Source organism: Eutrema salsugineum, unplaced genomic scaffold (genome assembly GCF_000478725.1).
Source record: "Eutrema salsugineum unplaced genomic scaffold, Eutsalg1_0 scaffold_7, whole genome shotgun sequence".
Lineage (NCBI taxonomy): Eukaryota > Viridiplantae > Streptophyta > Magnoliopsida > Brassicales > Brassicaceae > Eutrema > Eutrema salsugineum.
Window position 1 is genome coordinate 10,983,116 of NW_006256486.1, and position 19,541 is coordinate 11,002,656.

General features: G+C 41.6%; 1 protein-coding gene and 2 non-coding genes across 3 annotated transcripts; 1 reads left to right on the forward strand and 2 right to left on the reverse strand.

Annotated features, from left to right (window-relative positions):
• Positions 1–2,044, reverse strand: LOC112083097. Its single transcript, XM_024150828.1, has 5 exons — positions 1,428–2,044; positions 1,213–1,342; positions 833–1,120; positions 511–738; positions 1–405 (listed from the first exon to the last, which is right to left on the reverse strand). Exons 1-5 carry the CDS (start codon positions 2,042–2,044, stop codon positions 1–3), a joined length of 1,668 nt encoding a protein of 555 aa, XP_024006596.1.
• A 7,153-nt stretch (positions 2,045–9,197) lies between these two features.
• On the reverse strand, positions 9,198–9,304 carry LOC112083300. The gene has a single exon (XR_002897588.1). It is a non-coding gene; the product is annotated as a small nucleolar RNA R71 (small nucleolar RNA).
• A 9,527-nt stretch (positions 9,305–18,831) lies between these two features.
• Positions 18,832–18,939, forward strand: LOC112083246. The gene has a single exon (XR_002897537.1). It is a non-coding gene; the product is annotated as a small nucleolar RNA R71 (small nucleolar RNA).
• Positions 18,940–19,541: the final 602 nt, after the last annotated feature.

A 19,541-nucleotide genomic window follows, 5' to 3' on the forward strand; every position in this document is an offset into this window, starting at 1 on the left:
CTACACATCTAAGGTGGTACTTGATGTTTGAGTTACATGTGTTGTCGGATCAGCCGGCGGATCATCAGGTTGTTGAGTGGTAGACTTCGCAGCATGAATGGTCGATGGAGGAGTTTGACTAGCCAAAAAACCATTGAACCGTGGATCAGTTTGAGTCAAGTACCTTTCAACCATGGTGAGCTTCTCGATCTTGGCTTCTTGTGCAGCTGAAGCTTTGGCAAACTCTGCTTCACGCCTTGCATTCTCAGCCGCTTGGAGCTCTATTTGGTGTTGAGCTTGTTGAAGCTGTTCCTGCAGAGTGCCGTAGGATGCAGAGCTTCCTGGGTACTTCCTCTTGCCATTGACGTACAAGTGAGAGAGGCTACCAACTCCATAAGGTACACCTCTTTCACTCATAATAGTCGACTGCGAATACAAAAAAAAGAGTCAGACATATGATTCATTAAACTAAAACAATGTTAGAATCAAAGGAAAAGCAAGATAAATCCATAAAAGAATAGAGAACCTTACCTGTAGAAACAAGTCGTTCTGCTCTTCCACAGTTAGCTCTCGACGAGGTGATGTACCCTCAGGATTGTCTGAGCTTTCAGGGTTTAGGGCAGACAACTTGGCTTCCAAGTTTTTCTGGTAAGTCTCAGCCACTCTCTTTGCCTTTCCATCTACATAACTCCCATCCTTTTTTGTGTGAGTCCTGATGAATACCTCACCAAGACTCACCGGTCTACCTAATTCCTCTTCCTGAAATTATAAACCAAAATATGTCAGCGGGTAAGTTATTAATCATATTTCCTAAAACTAACACTTATTGAAGAATAACAGAATAGAAAGTTACCATTTCTTGCTGGATTTGCAGATAGGATTTCTGTCCTGAGAAGTGAACGTGAGGTCCAAGACCACCACGTTCAGACAACCGAGCAGCTGAAGTTGTTGAACTCTTATCTTTAGATTTTTCTGTGTCCCAATAGGCAGTCATTTGTTCCCAGAGTGTATCCCCGATCCAGTTAGGTTGCACTCTTGATGTCCTTACGGTGCTGACCATATCCTTCATCCGGCTTTTGCAAATGCTTTCAAATTTTTCTTGAACCACACCAGTGATCAAGGGATCCCAGGTGTGGGTTTTCTACAACAACAAGAGACAAAGAGATGATGTTAGAATAAGACATAGTTACAAAAACAAAACAAAACCATGTAAATGAAAAAGGATGATCTTACCGCGAATTCTATGAAGTAACGCTCTTGTCTATCACGAGGCACACGACTCCAGCTGTAGAAAGGGCCATCAAACTTGTTGGTGAATACCTTGGTAATTTTCCGGGTAAGAGAGGACTTGTCACGACCAAACCTGGATACAAAGAAAACAAAGCAAGCAGTCATCGAGCCATCATTTGAAGAATGAAACAAATGAAGCTAGAGTAAAAAAGACTTACCATGTTGTACCCGGTTTCTCTATGGGAGATAGTACCGTAGTGTAAGCCTCTCTCCCAGGCTTCGTGAGCAATGCATTTAGAATACTTAGCTGGTCTTCAGAGAGGTTGACATCACCGTATTCTTCATCTGAAGGTTCTTGAAATGCAGCTTCTTCACCGTCAGAATGAGCTTGTTGAGAGTGTGGAGAATTACCTCCTTCTTGAAATAATGGAGAGGCTCGGTTTTGAGAGAAAGAAGAAGCTCCAGAAGCTCCTTGGTGCTGCGATTGAGGTGATGCAGAATGCTGCCGATGAGATTGCTCTTGCAACCGGTGTTGAGGAGATGGAGAGAATCGAGTTTGAGAATGTTCTGACCTTCTAGGTTGAGGCGGTGGTTGAGACTCAGGTGCTCCTTGTTGCGAGTTCTGGAAGAGCTCCATCGGCGGTGGATAATCTCTTACATGTGTAGGGCCGTTGGTCGGGCCTAGCGGTGGTGGAGATGTCGCCGGTATGAACTCATACCGACTGGGTAAGGGAGTCGATGCTCGACTGGTTACGGCTGCTCCTCCTCGTGCTCCTCCGCGTTTCTTCCTTCCACGGCCACCCATCGGAATCACAGAATCGGAAAGAATCTCCATGAATAAAATTCCTCTGGTGGGATTTCGTAATGCAAGTACTTAGCTACCGCCTAGTCTAGGCCTAAATCACAAAAAGAGCAAAAAACGAGGAAATAGCGTAGAAGCACACTGGTCTAAATCATCATAGTATTGTTTACTGTGTTCCTGGTTTGAAAACTTTTTGAAAAACATTTTTGAAAACGATTTTTGAAAAATTTTATGTAAAACATTTTGAAAAACTTTTTGAAAAATTTTATGTGTCCAAAACAAACTCATAACAAATCAAATTTCATTAGTAACGGATGAACATCCTCCCCCAGACTTATTTCACACTGTCCTCAGTGTGTTAAATCTTGGAAAGAATGGTAAAGAAAATAGAAAAGTTGAAATGTTTAAGAGTACTTATCGTGCTGGAGAGTGCTGCTCGTCTTTTGTATTTGTTCTTCCTTATTGAAAACCTGAGATTAAATGAAACAGAAACAAAGCAATGGAAATAGAAAATAAAGGTCAAAGGGAAATAGATAAAATACCAAGTGGGTTGCCTCCCACTAAGCGCTTGTTTCAAGTCGTTAGCTTGACATTGTTGCTCGATTAGACTTAACCGGGGTCGTGACACTCCTTGATCTCATCATTGGCCGATGATGGATCAATCAAAAACATCACTTCTCTTTCGTCTTATGTTTCTTCAGCCTGATATGGCTTTACACGCTGTCCATTCACTGTAAATGAGTTTCCGTTTCTGTCCCACAGGACAATGGCTCCGTATGGCTTGACTTCCTTTATCGTGAAGGGTCCAGACCATCTTGATCGTAATTTTCCTGGAAAAAGCTTAAGACGAGAATCGAAAAGAAGAACTTTATCGTTAGGAGCAAAAGTTTTATGAATAATCTTCTTATCATGATATGCTTTAGTCTTCTCCTTGTAGATCTTCGAGTTTTCGTAAGCATTGTGTCGGATTTCTTCTAACTCGTGAAGTTGAAGTAGTCTTCTTTCTCCAGCTGTTTTCAGATTCATGTTCATCTCCTTGATAGCTCATTGCGTCTTATACTCGAGTTCTACTAGAAGGTGACATGCTTTTCCATAAACTAGATTGAATGGTGTTGTTCCTAATGGTGTCTTGAATGCTGTTCGATATGCCCATAATGCGTCATCAAGCTTTGTAAACCAATCCTTGCGATGAACTGCAGTTGTTTTCTGCAAAATCGACTTGATTTCTCTGTTTGAGATTTCTACTTGACCGCTGGTTTGGGGATGGTATGGAGAAGCAACTTTATGCGTAACTCCATTCTTTCTAAGAAGATTCTCGAAAACTCTGTTGATGAAGTGCGATCCTCCGTCGCTTATCACAATTCTAGGAACTCCAAAACGCGGGAATATAACAGATTTAAACAGCTTCATGACGAATTTTCCATCATTGGTGGGGCTAGCGACTGCTTCAACCCACTTAGAGACGTAGTATACTGCTACTAAGATGTATTGGTTTCCAAAAGAAGTAGGTCCCATAAAATCTATTCCCCAGATATCGAAAATTTCGACTTCGAGAATAAAATTTTGAGGCATCTCATTCCTTTTGCTTATGTTACCCATCCTTTGGCATTTATCGCATCGCGATATATAAGCTTGAGTATCTTTGAACAAAGTAGGCCACCAAAAACCTGCTTGTAAGATCTTTGAAGCGGTTTTGAAGGTTGCGAAATGTCCTGCGTAAGACGAGCTATGGCATCCGAATAAAATTCCTTCCATCTCTTCTTCAGCCACACATCTTCGGAATAACCCATCAGCACATCTCTTGTAGAGATAGGGTTCATCCCAAAAATAATGTCTTACGTCTTTCAGAAACTTTTTCTTCCTATAACCGAAAAATTGTGGGGGCTCTACATCAGCTGCTAAGTAATTTGCTATGTGCCTAAACCATGGTGTGTTGAAAGTATCTGCTCGTCGCAAGAGTTGACGTGGTTGTGCAGCATTGGAATTGGTGGGGGTAGTATCTATTGCATAGATGTTTTCTTCTGGCAAACTGTCATTTAGAGGCAATCTTTCTTCAACTCGAATTCGTGAAAGATGGTCTGCAACTCCATTATGTGCTCTTTTTCGATCTCGAATTTCGATATCGAATTCTTGCAGTAGGGGGATCCATCTTATCAACCGAGGTTTAGCGTCTTTCTTAGACATTAAATACTTGATTGCAGCATGATCAGTATGAACTATGACCTTTGATCCTACGAGATAAGAACAGAATTTCTCAAATGCAAATACGACAGCTAGAAGTTCTTTCTCTGTTGTAGCATAATTGCATTGAGCTTCATCTAGAGTTCTGCTTGCGTAGTAGATTACGTGCAGTTTCTTATCTTTTCGTTGGCCAAGCACTGCTCCGAATGCATAGTCACTTGCATCACACATGATTTCGAATGGGAGTTCCCAATCAGGTGCTTGCACGACAGGCGTGGAGACAAGAGCTTGTTTGATCTTATGAAACGCGGCTAAGCACTCATCATCAAACTCGAAGTTCGTTTCCTTGCAAAGCAAACGCGTAAGAGGTCTAGCTATTTGAGAAAAATCTTTTATGAAACGCCTATAGAATCCTGCGTGTCCTAAGAAACTACGAATTCCTTTTACGTTTGTGGGGGGGGGGGGGGGTGTAGGCTGGTCATGACTTCAATTTTAGCTTTGTCAACTTCAATTCCTTTTCCCGAAATTCTGTGCCCAAGCACGATTCCGTCTCGTACCATGAAGTGACATTTTTCCCAATTTAATACTAAGTGCTTATCTTCACATCTTTGCAGAACTTTACCAAGATTGGCTAAGCATTTTTCAAAAGAAGATCTATAGACAGAGAAATCATCCATGAATACTTCCATGAAATTCTCAGTAAAATCTGTGAAGATCGACATCATGCACCGCTGGAAGGTAGCAGGTGCATTACACAATCCAAAAGGCATACGTCGGTAAGCGAACGTGCCATATGGACAAGTGAATGTCGTTTTTTCTTGATCCTCTGGGCGAATAGGAATTTGGAAAAATCCGGAGTATCCATCAAGGAAGCAATAGTAAGGGTGATTAGCTAATCTTTCTAGCATTTGATCTATGAAGGGAAGTGGAAAATGATCTTTCCTAGTTGCTGCGTTCAGTTTCCGGTAATCGATGCACATACGATGTCCAATTACTGTTCTTGTAGCGATCATTTCATCTTTATCATTTTTAATGACAGTGACTCCTCCTTTCTTTGGAACAACATGAACTGGGCTAACCCAAGTGCTATCTGAGATAGGAAAGATTATTCCAGCTTCTAAAAGCTTCATAATCTCCTTCTTGACAACATCCATGAGATTAGGGTTCAGTCTCCTTTGACTTTCGATTGAGTTTTTAGCATTATCCTCTAGATTAATCTTGTGCATACAAAGATCTGGAGAGATTCCAGGTATGTCATCAAGCGAATATCCTAAGGCTTTTCTATGCTTTCTCATCTCAGTCAACAGAATTGTGGTTTCTTCTTCCGTCAAACCAGAGTTTATTTTGACAGGATAAGTAGAATTTGGTCCAAGGAAAGCGTACTTAAGTCCGACGGGAAGAGGTTTAAGCTCGACTTTAGGGGCTTTAAGCTCGCTCCAAGGATCATTAATTGCTGCGGCAGTGTCTTTAGGAGGTGTAGGAATGTTTGTTTGGTCCTTAAGATCTAGATAGTGTAGAGGTTTCCTATAAGTTTCGGACATATCAAGCATACGCGAGCATTCACTCGATATTTCTTCAAGGAAATTGTGATATATTCATAAATTGCATCATTTAATGTACATATTCTAGTCCAAATCATGTCTCATTTGCATGCATTTTAGGTCTTTAGGCATTTTTTTAGGACTTAGGAGATGACATTAGGTCCAAGAGAGTTTTGCATGTTTTGGAGTGTTAAACAGGTGCTTTTGGAGTTTATTTGGAGTGGAGGATGTGATTCAGATGAAGAAATGGAGTTGAACTTATCAAAAATGGTGAAAAGGAGCAATTTTGGGTTTCTCGGCAAAATGATGTACTGATGGCCGAAGATTCTCGGCCAAAATCCTTCCCGCGGGTAGCTTTTTCGGCCAAAAACACGTACCGCGGTCAAGTCTCTCGGCCAAAAATCCCGGGTGCAGATACATTTCCGAAATCGCGTCACCGGAAGCTCTTGCCGGCCGATTCAGCTTACAGTGTCATCAGCAAAGTTGGAGATACTTGAGTCAAGAACCCAGGACAGGTTGAATCAGGGCATTTGGAGCACTGAGCTGAAAGATAAGGTCACCGGAAGACAGACCTCTCTCGCATCCATTCCGGAGCAATCCGATACCCCTGAATGATCGCCTGTCCGGGGAACCTTCCGGTCCGATTAAGTTGTCTAGAGCTTCTTCATATTTGGAGAAGATTGGATCATGGTTCCATAGCAAGTGGAATCATGGAATTCGGACGCGTGAGCAGAAAGTTAAGCTCGTCGGAAGGAACCCCTGTCTCGCTGCTGTTTTGGACCAAGCCGATGAGCTCTGAAGAATGCGAAGCACGGTGCACTTCCAGGCCGATTAAGTTTCCGGGGCCTTCTTGAGAATCAGAGACATTTGAGTCCTCTTTCCAGAGCGTCCGAGATCATTCAATTCGGAGCTATGAACAGGAAGATACGGTCTCTGGAATGGACACATGTCTAGACGCCTCTCTCTGATCGTGTAAATGCACTGCAAAGATGAGCCCTCCAGGAATCCTTCCACTTCCCAAGCGCCGAAGCTTGCTTCACCAAAGTTATAGATATACGAGGCCTCTATCCTCTTCAACCGGAATCACTCAATTCGGACAAGTATCGTAGAAGTTACACTCTCTGGAATGCGAAGTGGTCCAAGCTGCTCTGAATGCTTCGAGAAAGCCTTGCGACTTGGTTAACTCGCAGGCCTGAAGATTAATGCCTGGAAATTGATGCTGCGAGTTGGGAAGTGCGGGTAAGCTATAAATGGATGAGGTCTGAGGCTCCCGAACAAGAAAATTGCTAAGTCCACAATACTGCGACTTGGGCATGCTACCTGGGAGACGCTGGAACCAAGCCGCATGATCACTCGCAATTTACTCCGACTTGAGCCTGCGACCTGGGACTAGGGATGACCAAGTCGCACATGTATATTCCCCAGAAACCTCCTTGGTCCTGAGAGTTGAAGAAGAAGAAGATTAAGCCGCAGCAAGACTCGCAAAACACTCCTACTTGGGCGTGCGGCTAAGACAAAGCGATTTAAGTCTCACAAGACAAGTTCTTCATCTACTGCGACTTGGGCATGCTACCTGGGAGACACTGGACCAACCCTCAGGATTTCCACTTGACCCAACTGAGCCGGGTCAGTACCCAGTTTGTCCTGGGCTGACCCGGTCCATTAGCACTTAGTATATATAGTTTTTTGGGAGAAAAACCCTAGACATGTTATCTTCTCTCTTAGTTTCTCTCTAGTTTTCTTTCCTTTTGAGTGTAAAAACGTTTTTGATTAAGAGATATCTCAAGGATTTAATCAATCTAAGTCTGTTTCTTATCATCTCATCATCTCATTTCTACTTCTAATCATGATTAACATCATCTCTTGCAAAAGATTAGATGTGTTCTTCATGATTAGTGAGTAGTCATCTTTTAAGCTTCTAGGTGTGTAGATTAGGGTGCTTAGATGTAGATTAATGATTGTTTAAGCTTAGATTCTCTTCTCCTTTCCTTAGTTAGCTGATCCTAATGCTAGATCCTTGCACATCGCTTGGGTCTAGAATCTGGGTTTTTCATGCACCAAAAGTGTTTGATGAAATGCCTGAATGAAAGCTAACTAAGGGTTTATGCATTAATGTCATGGGAATGATTGTTAAATGCATGAATGACATATTAGAAATGTTTCTTAATGCTCATTGATTCATATTTCACAAATGATGATTTGGTTTGAAAATGGATTAGTGTAGAGGTTAGTGCCTTCATGAGAGGATTAATCTAGATTAGAGTTCTAAGTTAATTGGAATTTGAGATCATGTGATGCTTGCTTTATCTTTCTGTATAAGATTCAGTCTTTCTTAGCTCTTATTTTGATGCACAAAGAGGCTGTCTGGTTATTTTAGACTTGGACCCTTATGCTTGTTGATTGTTTATTCATCTAATGGGAATTAGTCTTGAATTGGTAATTAACAAAGGGATTTCTGTCATGAGAATGAATTAATCTGAATTGGAAGTCTAGACTAAAGATTTGCAAGTGTTGCATTGTTTGCTTAGCATCATGAATTCACATTTAAAGCACCCTGATCAATGATCACATCTAGAAGTTTAGCTTTCTCTTTATTTGAATTTGAGTGTTCGTTTAGTTTCTCTTGCTTGTTTAATTCTTAATTACTGTTTGTTCTTGCTTGTTTTGTTATATGCTTTTAGATAATCTTGGTTACCAACTCATCTGCTTATTAGACTTGGATTAAGATAGCTCCTCATAGTTCTAGTGTCTAGAATCTCTCCATTTGGATTGATACCTCAAGTGCTACAATGACATGAGTAGTTGAGGAATTGATCAAGGATTGAAAAATTCCTACTATCAATTTGGCGCCGTTGCCAATTGGAGATTCATTCTACCATTAGGACTTTGGATCTTCTTGAGATCAAGTCATTTTATTTTGTTTAACTGATTACCTTTCAAGTGTTGTCTTTGTTTTCAGGTATATGAACACCAGAAGTGAAGAAAGAAGACAACGAGAAAGAGCTGAGCACATTGAGAGGTTGGGTATGGATCAAGGGCAACAGGCTCATGGTGGTAATGGAAACCACCAGAATCAGGAAGAGCCACCACCTCCACGTCCAAGATAAGTTGTGGGAGCTGGTGATGAGGCCAATGCTCAGGGTCAAATACATGGGATTCAAGCCCCAACACCCGAAAACGATTTTGAGATCAAATCTGGCCTGATCAACATGGTGCAATCAAACAGGTTCCATGGCTTGGCATTAGAAGACCCATTAGATCACATTGACAACTTTGATAGAGTTTGTGATCTAACTAAGATGAATGGAGTGAGTGAGGACAGTTTCAAGTTGAGGCTATTTCCTTTTTCTCTAGGAGACAAAGCTCATCAGTGGGAAAAGTCTCTACCTCAAGGATCAGTCACAACTTGGGAGCAATGCAAAAGAGCATTTCTAACCAAGTTCTTCTCTTCATCAAGAACAGCAAGGTTAAGAAATGAAATCTCAAGTTTCATTCAGAAGAACCATGAATCATTTTGTGAGGCTTGGGAAAGATTTAGAGGGTATACCATGCAATGCCCTCACCATGGATTCTCAGATTGTCAGCTGCTAAGTACCTTCTACAGAGGTACTTTACCAAAGGTCAGACTTCTCTTGGACACAGCTTTAAATGGTAATTTCATGACCAAGGAAGTCAATGATGCCATGACCCTAGTGGAGAATGTAGCTCAGAGTGATGAGCTTTATGGATCAGACTTTGAAAGGAATTCAAGAGGAGCTGTGAGTGCTGAAGAGGAAAGGACAAGGAAAGACATCAAGTCTCTCAATGAGAAGCTAGACACACTTCTCTTAGCTTCTCATCAGTCAGCCAACTTTGTTAGAGATGTGAATCATATGTTTCAAGACACATTTCAAAGGGAAGACATCACAACTGAGGTGAACTTTGTAGGTGGCCAACAAGGTTACCAAAAGGGCTTTACCTACTACAAGAATCCCCCAAACCAGAACTTCTATCCTCAAAACACTCAACAACAAGGTTTTGTCCCTCCCCAACAACAAAGTCTCCAACAGAACTCAGAGAATAAGGATCAAGAAGTGCCGAACCTGCTCCAGGAAATCCTCAAAGGTCAAGCAAGTGGTGCCATGGACTTTAACATGAAAATGGCAGAGATTAACAACAAGGTGGATTGCAGTTATTCTGATCTTCTATCTCAGCTTTCAACCTTGGCTTCCAAAGTCAAGACTCTAGAGAACAACAAGGGCCACTGCAGTTCTCAAGCTCAAAGATCTTTACCAGGGACATCAGTAGCACATCCAACAGAATACTGCAATGCCATCCTCTCAAATGATGAGAATCATGCTGCTGTCAAAGAAATTGAGGATCTTATCCATGGCAATGTCTCAAGTGCAAAGTGCCTAACACAAGATGATGAGGACGCCATCATAGAGGAGTTTGACTTCCTGTTCTGTGATCTCAATGAGGACATTGAGAAAGAAGGTGGGGAGGCAGCTTGTTTTGATATGAAAAAGAATGATTCTGAGATTGCTGAAGGAAAGGATCAGAGAATGGTTCAAGGAAGGACATCTGATGGAGTCTCTAGCACTGGCTCAACAAGGGTGAAACCCAAATCTATTCCCAAGCTAGGCAACCCAGGAAAGTTCTCCATCTCATGCTCTCTTGGAAATTTGAAAGTGGACAATGCTTTGTGTGATTCTGGATCAAGCATCAGTGTAATGTCTTTAGACATGGTGGAGAGACTAGGGATCAAGAGTCTTAAGCATCACCCCATGACAATCACCTTTGGAGATTCATCCTCAAAGAAACCATATGGAATCCTTGAAGACTACCCATTGAAAATTGGTGAATGCACAGTTCCAACAGATTTTGTAGTTATGAAGATGAAGAAGACAAAAGAGCTACCTCTTTTGCTTGGAACTCCATTTCTGAACACCACAGGAGCAAGGATGGACTTTGATACTCAAAGAGTGGTGCTTGCTAAGGTAGATGATGAATTATCTTATCCTCTTAAGCCTCCTCTTGCTGGGTTTTGTGGAGTTATATCTGATGATTCTGATGAGTTGAAACGCTATGGGATGATGTATGTGGGGAGTATTGGAACTATAGAAGAAGCTCAACCCCTTGCATCTGTTGAGAAAAAGAAAGAATCCCTAATAAGACCTGATCTTGAGTTTGAAGGGGATTTCTTTAGTGATGATGAAGCTTGCTTGGAATCTCTATCTCCTACACCAAGTGAGAAGGAGATCAGCAGCAACAAAGGCAATGGCTCAGGGTCTCAAGACAAGAACCCACCAAGAACTAGACCATTCACTCTTGAGTCTTCTTCTCAGGTCTTAACTCTCACTCCTTGGAAGTTTGTTGGTGGAGCTGTTGAATACAAGGTTAAAGGCAATGGATGATCAAGACCATTTGCCAAAGTCAGAGCTATCCTCACACCAGAGTTCATAGACAAAGGATCTGATGGTGTCCAAGAGCTGATGAACAAGGACCTCATGCTTGAATTCATGGACAAGACCTGGAGCATCAAAGCTCCTCCTCTCCCTTACTAAAAAGAGTGTAAGAAGTCAAACTTAGTGACTTTAAACAAAGTGCTCTTGGGAGACACCCCAAGCCTATCCTTGTATATAATCTTTTTAATCTTTTATCTCATTTCTTTTATGTTTTAGGATCTTTTTGATGGGTTTTGTGAGTTGGTCTCAGGTTCTAGGTGATTTTTGGAGAACATAGCTCAGTGATGAATGGAATGGAGCATGTGAGAGGGCTGAGGGAAGTGTTTAAGGACTGAAAAAACTTGGAGAACGCCTCAGTGCTACCTAGGTGTGCGGTTTGGATCAAGAAGAGCCTAGGCCGCAGCAGGACTCGCAATTTACTCCGGCCTGGGCGTGCTACCTAGTGAAAGAGGTCCAGGCTGCAGAAAGAAGAAGAACAGGCCAAGAGTTCTAAGTCCCAAACTCTGCTACCTGGTGCTGCGGCCTAGAAACAAGAGAAGCCAACCCGCACATCCATTCGCAAAACACTCCAAGTTAGGTGTGCTAGCTGGAAAAAGAGAAACTAGGTAGCACCAGAAAGAAGAAGGCCGAGGTATCCTAAGTCCCAAACTGTGCTAGCTGGTGCTGCGGGTAAGAAGAGAGTCCAGGCCGCATGAAGACTCGCAAATTACTCCGGCTTAGGCGTGCTAGCTGGGCACAATGGAACTAGGCCGCAGCAAAAGAGGAATGGCCGAGTTGTCTAAGTCACAAAGTCTGTGGCCTGGTCGTGCTACCTGGAAACAAAGGAAGCTAACTCGCAGCCCAATTCGCAATTTACTCCGAGTTGGGCGTGCTAGCTGGGAAAAGAGAAACCAGGTAGCAGCATAAGAAGATTGGCCGATATCGTAAGTCCAAAAACCTGCGGCCAAGTCATGCTACCTGGGAACCAAAGGAGTTAGGCCGCACATATGTTCGCAAATCACTCCAAGTTAGGTGTGCTGGCTGGGAGCAAGGAGATTAGGTAGCAGCAAAAGAGGAACGGCCAAGTTGTCTAAATCACAAACCCTGCGGCCTGGTCGTGCTACCTGGGAACAAAGAAGACCAAGCCGCACAAATGTTCGCAATTTACTCCAAGTTGGTCGTGCTAGCTGGAAAGAAAGGGTTCCAGGTCGCAGCAAAGGAGAAGAAAGGCTAAAGTGTCTAAGTCCAAAACCCTGCGCCTTAGTCATGCTACCTAGGAACAAGCAAGACCAAGTCGCACATATGTTCGCAAATCACTCCGACTTGGTCGTGCTAGCTGGTCGCAATGGGTTCCAGGTAGCAGCATGAAAAAAAAAAAAAAAAAAAACCGAGCTGAAGGACTTTTACTGCGACTTGGTCGTGCTAGCTGGGCACAAGGGAACTAGGTAGCACAAAACCTTGTAACACTCATTAGGGTCTGACTTCCACAGCTCCTAGGTAACACTCAAAACCTTGTAAATAGCATGTAGATCTTCTTTTTCTTTTGCATTTTACTTGTTTACTTTGTTTTAACTCCTTTCTCATGCTTTTATAACACAAGGGACTGTGTTATTTAAGTGTGGGGGAGGAGTTTCATCCTTTACTAATCATGTTTTCTCTTTTGTTATTTTACACTTTGAGTCTTGAGTCACATTCTAGTTGCATATTCATCTAAGTGCATATAAAAAACAAAAAAATGGAAAAATCTGAAAAATTTACACAAAAAAAAAATGATCATGTAGTTGCATTCTCATTTTTAGGATTGAGTCTAGATTGCATATGCATGTAGGTTGCATCTTGCAGGGAGTAATGATAGGTTTTCTAGAGAGTACATCACTTTGAGAACTTGAACTGAATATGCTTGTGATTTTTTTTCTGTGCTTGCAAAGTCTGAAATGATCTGAATCTGAGAAGCAAGTTTGAATTGAACTCAACTCTAATAAGTGAAAACCCTGAACTTGACTTGAAATTATCATTTGGTGCATTTTTTGAATAAGCTTGTGGATACCAATATACATATTTGAGCTAGAATCCTGTTTTTACCATCCTCTTCCTTAGCTCAAATAGCTGAGTCCACATCTGGATCAGTTTTCCTCACCTTGAACCCATCCTTCCTTCAAGCCAAATATTTGTGTGTGATTGAAAGGCCACCTTGGATCAAACTTAGCAGAAAGTGTTAGGTTTAGAGCGACAAGGGCAAGTCTCATTGAGTGTTAAGTTCCATCATCAAGGAGCTGAGAGATTTGGTGAGAACTAAGTGTGGGGGAATACATGTTGGTGAGTGGAAAAAGGAGAGATGAGTGGAAATAAAAGGAGAATGGTGAGAACTAGGGGATAGAAAAAAAAAAGAAATCAGTCTTGGAGTTTTGAGTCAAAGAAAGTGAGCTCTAGTGTTTTGAAAAGAAAAAGTCTAGCCTCTAAATGAAAAGAAAAGAAAAGAAGCCCAAGAGCTCAAATGTTTTAAAAAGAAAGAAAAAGAGGCTAGAAGTTACAAAAGAAAGTGAAAAAGAGCTATGTAAAGTTTGAACTCCAAGACTTGAGTGTGAAAATGAAAAGTGAGTCCCCTAGTGAGAGGAAACTGAGTGTGGAAAGTGAGGTTCTTGAGAAGTTGAGCAAGTGAGAAAGCTTTGAGTAGAGTGTGGGGTGGGATGAGTCCTTGCCCTTGTATGCATAGGTTGCTTTTTACCTTTAGCATTCTGCCAAAGTTTGATCATTCATAGAGAGATCCCCTTGCTGCATTGAACCCACTCAGGCGCTGATGAGACCATTTTAGTCTCATTACCTCACCCGAGCCAAACTTTGCTTGTTTGAACATTGCATCATTTGATCCACTTGGTAAAGAGCTTAATGAATGTCAAAGAGTTGAGGAATAAGAGAACTTGTGGAGATTACTGTTGAGTTGATACATCAGAGTATGGTCTTGCATTGCATATTGAGCATGAACTTGAATTCTCTTAGTGGTCACCTTTCTCTTTCAAAGGAAAAATGAGCTCCCAATGCATTCAACCTCTCTCTCTCATTTGTCCTTTTTACTTGAGGACAAGCAAAGGATAAGTGTGGGGGAGTTGATATATTCATAAATTGCATCATTTAATGTACATATTCTAGTCCAAATCATGTCTCATTTGCATGCATTTTAGGTCTTTAGGCATTGTTTTAGGACTTAGGAGATTGCATTTGGTCCAAGAGAGTTTTGCATGTTTTGGAGTGTTAAACAGGTGCTTTTGGAGTTTATTTGGAGTGGAGGATGTGATTCAGATGAAGAAATGGAGTTGAACTTATCAAAAATGGTGAAAAGGAGCAATTTTGGGTTTCTCGGCAAAATGATGCACTGATGGCCGAAGATTCTCGGCCAAAATCCTTCCCGCGGGTAGCTTTCTCGGCCAAAAACACGTACCGCGGTCAAGTCTCTCGGCCAAAAATCCCGGGTGCAGATACATTTCCGAAATCGCGTCACCGGAAGCTCTTGCCGGCCGATTCAGCTTACAGTGTCTTCAGAAAAGTTGGAGATAATTGAGTCAAGAACCCAGGACAGGTTGAATCAGGGCATTTGGAGCACTGAGCTGAAAGATACGGTCACCGGAAGACAGACCTCTCTCGCATCCATTCCGGAGCAATCCGATACCCCTGAATGATCGCCTGTCCGGGGAACCTTCCGGTCCGATTCAGTTGTCGAGAGCTTCATCATATTTGGAGAAGATTGGATCATGGTTCCATAGGAAGTGGAATCATGGAATTCGGACGCGTGAGCAGAAATTTAAGCTCGTCCTGGATGAGCTCTAAAGAATGCAAAGGAAGGTGCACTTCCAGGCCGATTCAGTTTCCGGGGCCTTCATGAGAATCAGAGACATTTGAGTCCTCTTTCCAGAGCGTCCGAGATCATTCAATTCGGAGCTATGAACAGGAAGATACGGTCTCCGGAATGGACACATGTCTAGACGCCTCTCTCTGATCGTGTAAATGCACTGCAAAGATGAGCCCTCCAGGAATCCTTCCACTTCCCAAGCGCCGAAGCTTGCTTCACCAAAGTTATATATATACGAGTCCTCTGTCCTCTTCAACCGGAATCACTCAATTCGGACAAGTATCGTAGAAGTTACACTCTCCGGAATGCGAAGTGGTCCAAGCTGCTCTGAATGCTGCGAGAAAGCCTTGCGACTTGGTTAACTCGCAGGCCTGAAGATTAATGCCTGGAAATTGATGCTTCGAGTTGAGAAGTGCGGGTAAGCTATCAATGGATGAGGTCTGAGGCTCCCGAACAAGAAAATTGCTAAGTCCACAATACTGCGACTTGGGCATGCTACCTGGGAGACGCTGGAACCAAGCCGCATGATCACTCGCAATTTACTCCGACTTGAGCCTGCGACCTGGGACTAGGGATGACCAAGTCGCACATGTACATTCCCCAGAAACCTCCTTGGTCCTGAGAGTTGAAGAAGAAGAAGATTAAGCCGCAGCAAGACTCGCAAAACACTCCTACTTGGGCGTGCGGCTAAGACAAAGCGATTTAAGTATCACAAGACAAGTTCTTCATCTACTGCGACTTGGGCATGCTACCTGGGAGACACTGGACCAACCCTCAGGATTTCCACTTGACCCAACTGAGCCGGGTCAGTACCCAGTTTGTCCTGGGCTGACCCGGTCCATTAGCACTTAGTATATATAGTTTTTTGGGAGAAAAACCCTAGACATGTTATCTTCTCTCTTAGTTTCTCTCTAGTTTTCTTTCCTTTTGAGTGTAAAAACGTTTTTGATTAAGAGATATCTCAAGGATTTAATCAATCTAAGTCTGTTTCTTATCATCTCATCATCTCATTTCTACTTCTAATCATGATTAACATCATCTCTTGCAAAAGATTAGATGTGTTCTTCATAATTAGTGAGTAGTCATCTTTTAAGCTTCTAGGTGTGTAGATTAGGGTGCTTAGATGTAGATTAATGATTGTTTAAGCTTAGATTCTCTTCTCCTTTCCTTAGTTAGCTGATCCTAATGCTAGATCCTTGCACATCGCTTGGGTCTAGAATCTGGGTTTTTCATGCACCAAAAGTGTTTGATGAAATGCCTGAATGAAAGCTAACTAAGGGTTTATGCATTAATGTCATGGGAATGATTGTTAAATGCATGAATGACATATTAGAAATGTTTCTTAATGCTCATTGATTCATATTTCACAAATGATGATTTGGTTTGAAAATGGATTAGTGTAGAGGTTAGTGCCTTCATGAGAGGATTAATCTAGATTAGAGTTCTAAGTTAATTGGAATTTGAGATCATGTGATGCTTGCTTTATCTTTCTGTATAAGATTCAGTCTTTCTTAGCTCTTATTTTGATGCACAAAGAGGCTGTCTGGTTATTTTAGACTTGGACCCTTATGCTTGTTGATTGTTTATTCATCTAATGGGAATTAGTCTTGAATTGGTAATTAACAAAGGGATTTCTGTCATGAGAATGAATTAATCTGAATTGGAAGTCTAGACTAAAGATTTGCAAGTGTTGCATTGTTTGCTTAGCATCATGAATTCACATTTAAAGCACCCTGATCAATGATCACATCTAGAGGTTTAGCTTTCTCTTTATTTGAATTTGAGTGTTCGTTTAGTTTCTCTTGCTTGTTTAATTCTGAATTACTGTTTGTTCTTGCTTGTTTTGTTATATGCTTTTAGATAATCTTGGTTACCAACTCATCTGCTTATTAGACTTGGATTAAGATAGCTCCTCATAGTTCCAGTGTTTAGAATCTCTCCATTTGGATTGATACCTCAAGTGCTACAATGACATGAGTAGTTGAGGAATTGATCAAGGATTGAAAAATTCCTACTATCAAATTGCGTTCATCTTTTGCGGGTGAAAGCATGACACTTAAAGGGTCGTCTAGAAGCAGATCTTCATAGACTTCCTCAATTATTCCGTAACTCATCAACCCAACAAATTTTGCCATCCAAAGTTGGTTTATCGAAACTTTTGTTCATGTCAAACTGCATAACTAGGCCGGCTAGATGAAGGTCAATTTTTCCTTCAGGAACATTGATTATGGCTCCGGCTGTAGATAGGAATGGTCGTCCAAGAATAAGTGGATCCTTAGGTTCTCTTTCTAGTTCTAGAACTATGAAATCGGTGGGGATGGAACATTTTTTGATTTCTACTGGAACATCTATAAGGATACCTACGGGTTGTCTAACCGAACGATCAGCTAGTACTAAAGAAATTTTAGTGGGCTTGAAAGTGTGATGTCCTAAACGTTTTGCTACTGAAAGAGGGATCATGTTTATGCTAGATCCTAAATCACAGAGAGCACGCTCAAAAGCTACATCATTGATGGTGCATGAAAGTACAAAGCTTCCAGGATCGTTTTTCTTTTCAGGGATTCGGCTTTGCAGGATAGAACTACATTCATGGGTTATCATCATAACGCCTTCTTCAAGAGTTAAAGAATTTGTTAGAATACCCTTCATGTATTTTCTTAAAGCAGGAATCATAGCACAAGCTTCTACGAAAGGTAATCTCACATTTAATTGATCGATTAACTCTTTCAGCTTAGCTTTTTCTTTCTCTTTCTTAGGGGCTCTTAAGGCTCTAGATATGGAGATTTAGGTTTATAGACACGAGTTGGTGGAGGTGGAATTGGGTCTTCTCCGAGAATTTCCCGGGACGTATCTTCTCTTACTTCTTCTCCATCCTTCTCTCCTACCACTTCTTTTTCAACATCTTCAACTGTGACTCTTTCTTTTTCCTTTTCCTTACCCTTTTCCTCAACTTCGGGATCTTTAGGAAATTCAGGCTCTTTGTAAGCTAATCCACTCCTAAGTGTGATAGCTTTCACATGATCAGAGGGATCTGCTTCGCTTGAGCTTTCGAAAGAATTTTCACTTGGCTCCTCTTCAGAATTTTCTAAGTTTTTAGAATTAGTTTTGATCATCAGACTAAGGAGGGTGGAAAATTTTTCATTGAAATCCTCTTGCATTGTTTTTAGTTCAGATCTAAGATCACTAATCTCTTGAGGCCTAGATTTTTCAAGCTCTAGAATCTTTTTGTTTAGGTTTTCAGCTTCAGAAGAGGGAAAACTAGGATGTGGAACAGGATTAAGTTGAATAGCCAAGATAGGTTTGGAAGATGGTTTCAAGATAGGTTCGGAAGACGGTTTCCCGCGGTCAGAAGGCTCGCGACCGCGGTGAAACAGGTCTTGGCCGCGGTCAGTAGCATCACGACCGCGGTGAAAGCTTGGTTTGCCGCGGTCCGGATGAATGGACCCGCAGTGATCAGAAACAAAGGGAAAATCTTGAATTTGATAGACTTCTGCAGTGTTCACCATCCCTTGATCATAAGAATTCATTGGGTTGTCCCAGCCGTCAAAGTTACACGTATTGTGTGCCTTTTTTGGTTGTTGCAATCCAAGATGACTCATTATGTGATGGAGACACTTCATAACTTCCGAAATTTCTTCTTTCTTCTCAGGAAGTGCAGAATTACCAAAGGTTACTTGATTTCGGATGCTGTTTGCGAAATTGTTGATGAAAACGTGGGCATCTTTTACAGATCTAGTTGAGAAATCTCCATTACTTGCTGTATCGAAAGAGTGTCGTAACTCTGGAGTTATACCGCGATAGAAGATACCCAATAGGTATTCTTCGGTATATCCATGGTGTGGACAATCTCTTTGGTATTCCCTAAATCTTTCCCAAGTATCTAAAAGATCTTCATCTTCTTTTTGTTTATAAGTTCTTATCTTATTTCTTAAGAGATTTGAACGATTTCTAGTGTAAAAACGATTTAGGAAAGCAGTTCTACACGCTGCCCACATTTTTAGTAAAGCAGGTGGCAAAGATTTTAGCCATTTGCTGGCGTTGTCTCTAAGAGAGAATGGGAAAAGACTACACTTGTGGTAATCCCCATTTGCTGTAATGGTTGCACATAATTCTTCGAACTTCTCGATATGGTCTATCGGGTTTTCAAATGAATAACCAGAGAATTGATTTTGTTGAACTAAATGGATATGGGGTACCTTAATTTCGGTTTTGCCATCCTCTGGTAAGGATGGTTGAATAGCTCTTCGATCTCCTAAGAATTTCTCGAGTGAATCAAAACTTCCAATCAGTTCATCATCATCTTCACGTTTTGTCGATCCAATTAGCTCATTGTCATCATATATCGGTTCTTCAAACTCGTCATCGGTCAGGTCATCATCGCTTGGATCACCATCCACACGATATGGTGGATCACCACGAGTGCTGGGAAAATGTTTCCGGTCTCTCATTGCAGAGAAACCTGAAAAATTCAAAAGAAAAAGTAAAAATAAACAAGTGTTCTTCTGGTCTCTTTCAGTCTTTCTCTTGAGTGACTGAAA

Excerpts from the sequence above, each read along its gene's own strand:
- LOC112083097 (XM_024150828.1), bottom strand. The coding sequence starts at position 2,044 with ATGGAGATTCTTTCCGATTCTGTGATTCCGATGGGTGGCCGTGGAAGG. Across the intron at positions 1,121-1,212 it reads GTTACTTCATAGAATTCGCG|AAAACCCACACCTGGGATCC; the intron begins GTAAGATCATCC and ends TTGTTGTTGTAG. Across the intron at positions 739-832 it reads TGCAAATCCAGCAAGAAATG|GAAGAGGAATTAGGTAGACC; the intron begins GTAACTTTCTAT and ends TTATAATTTCAG.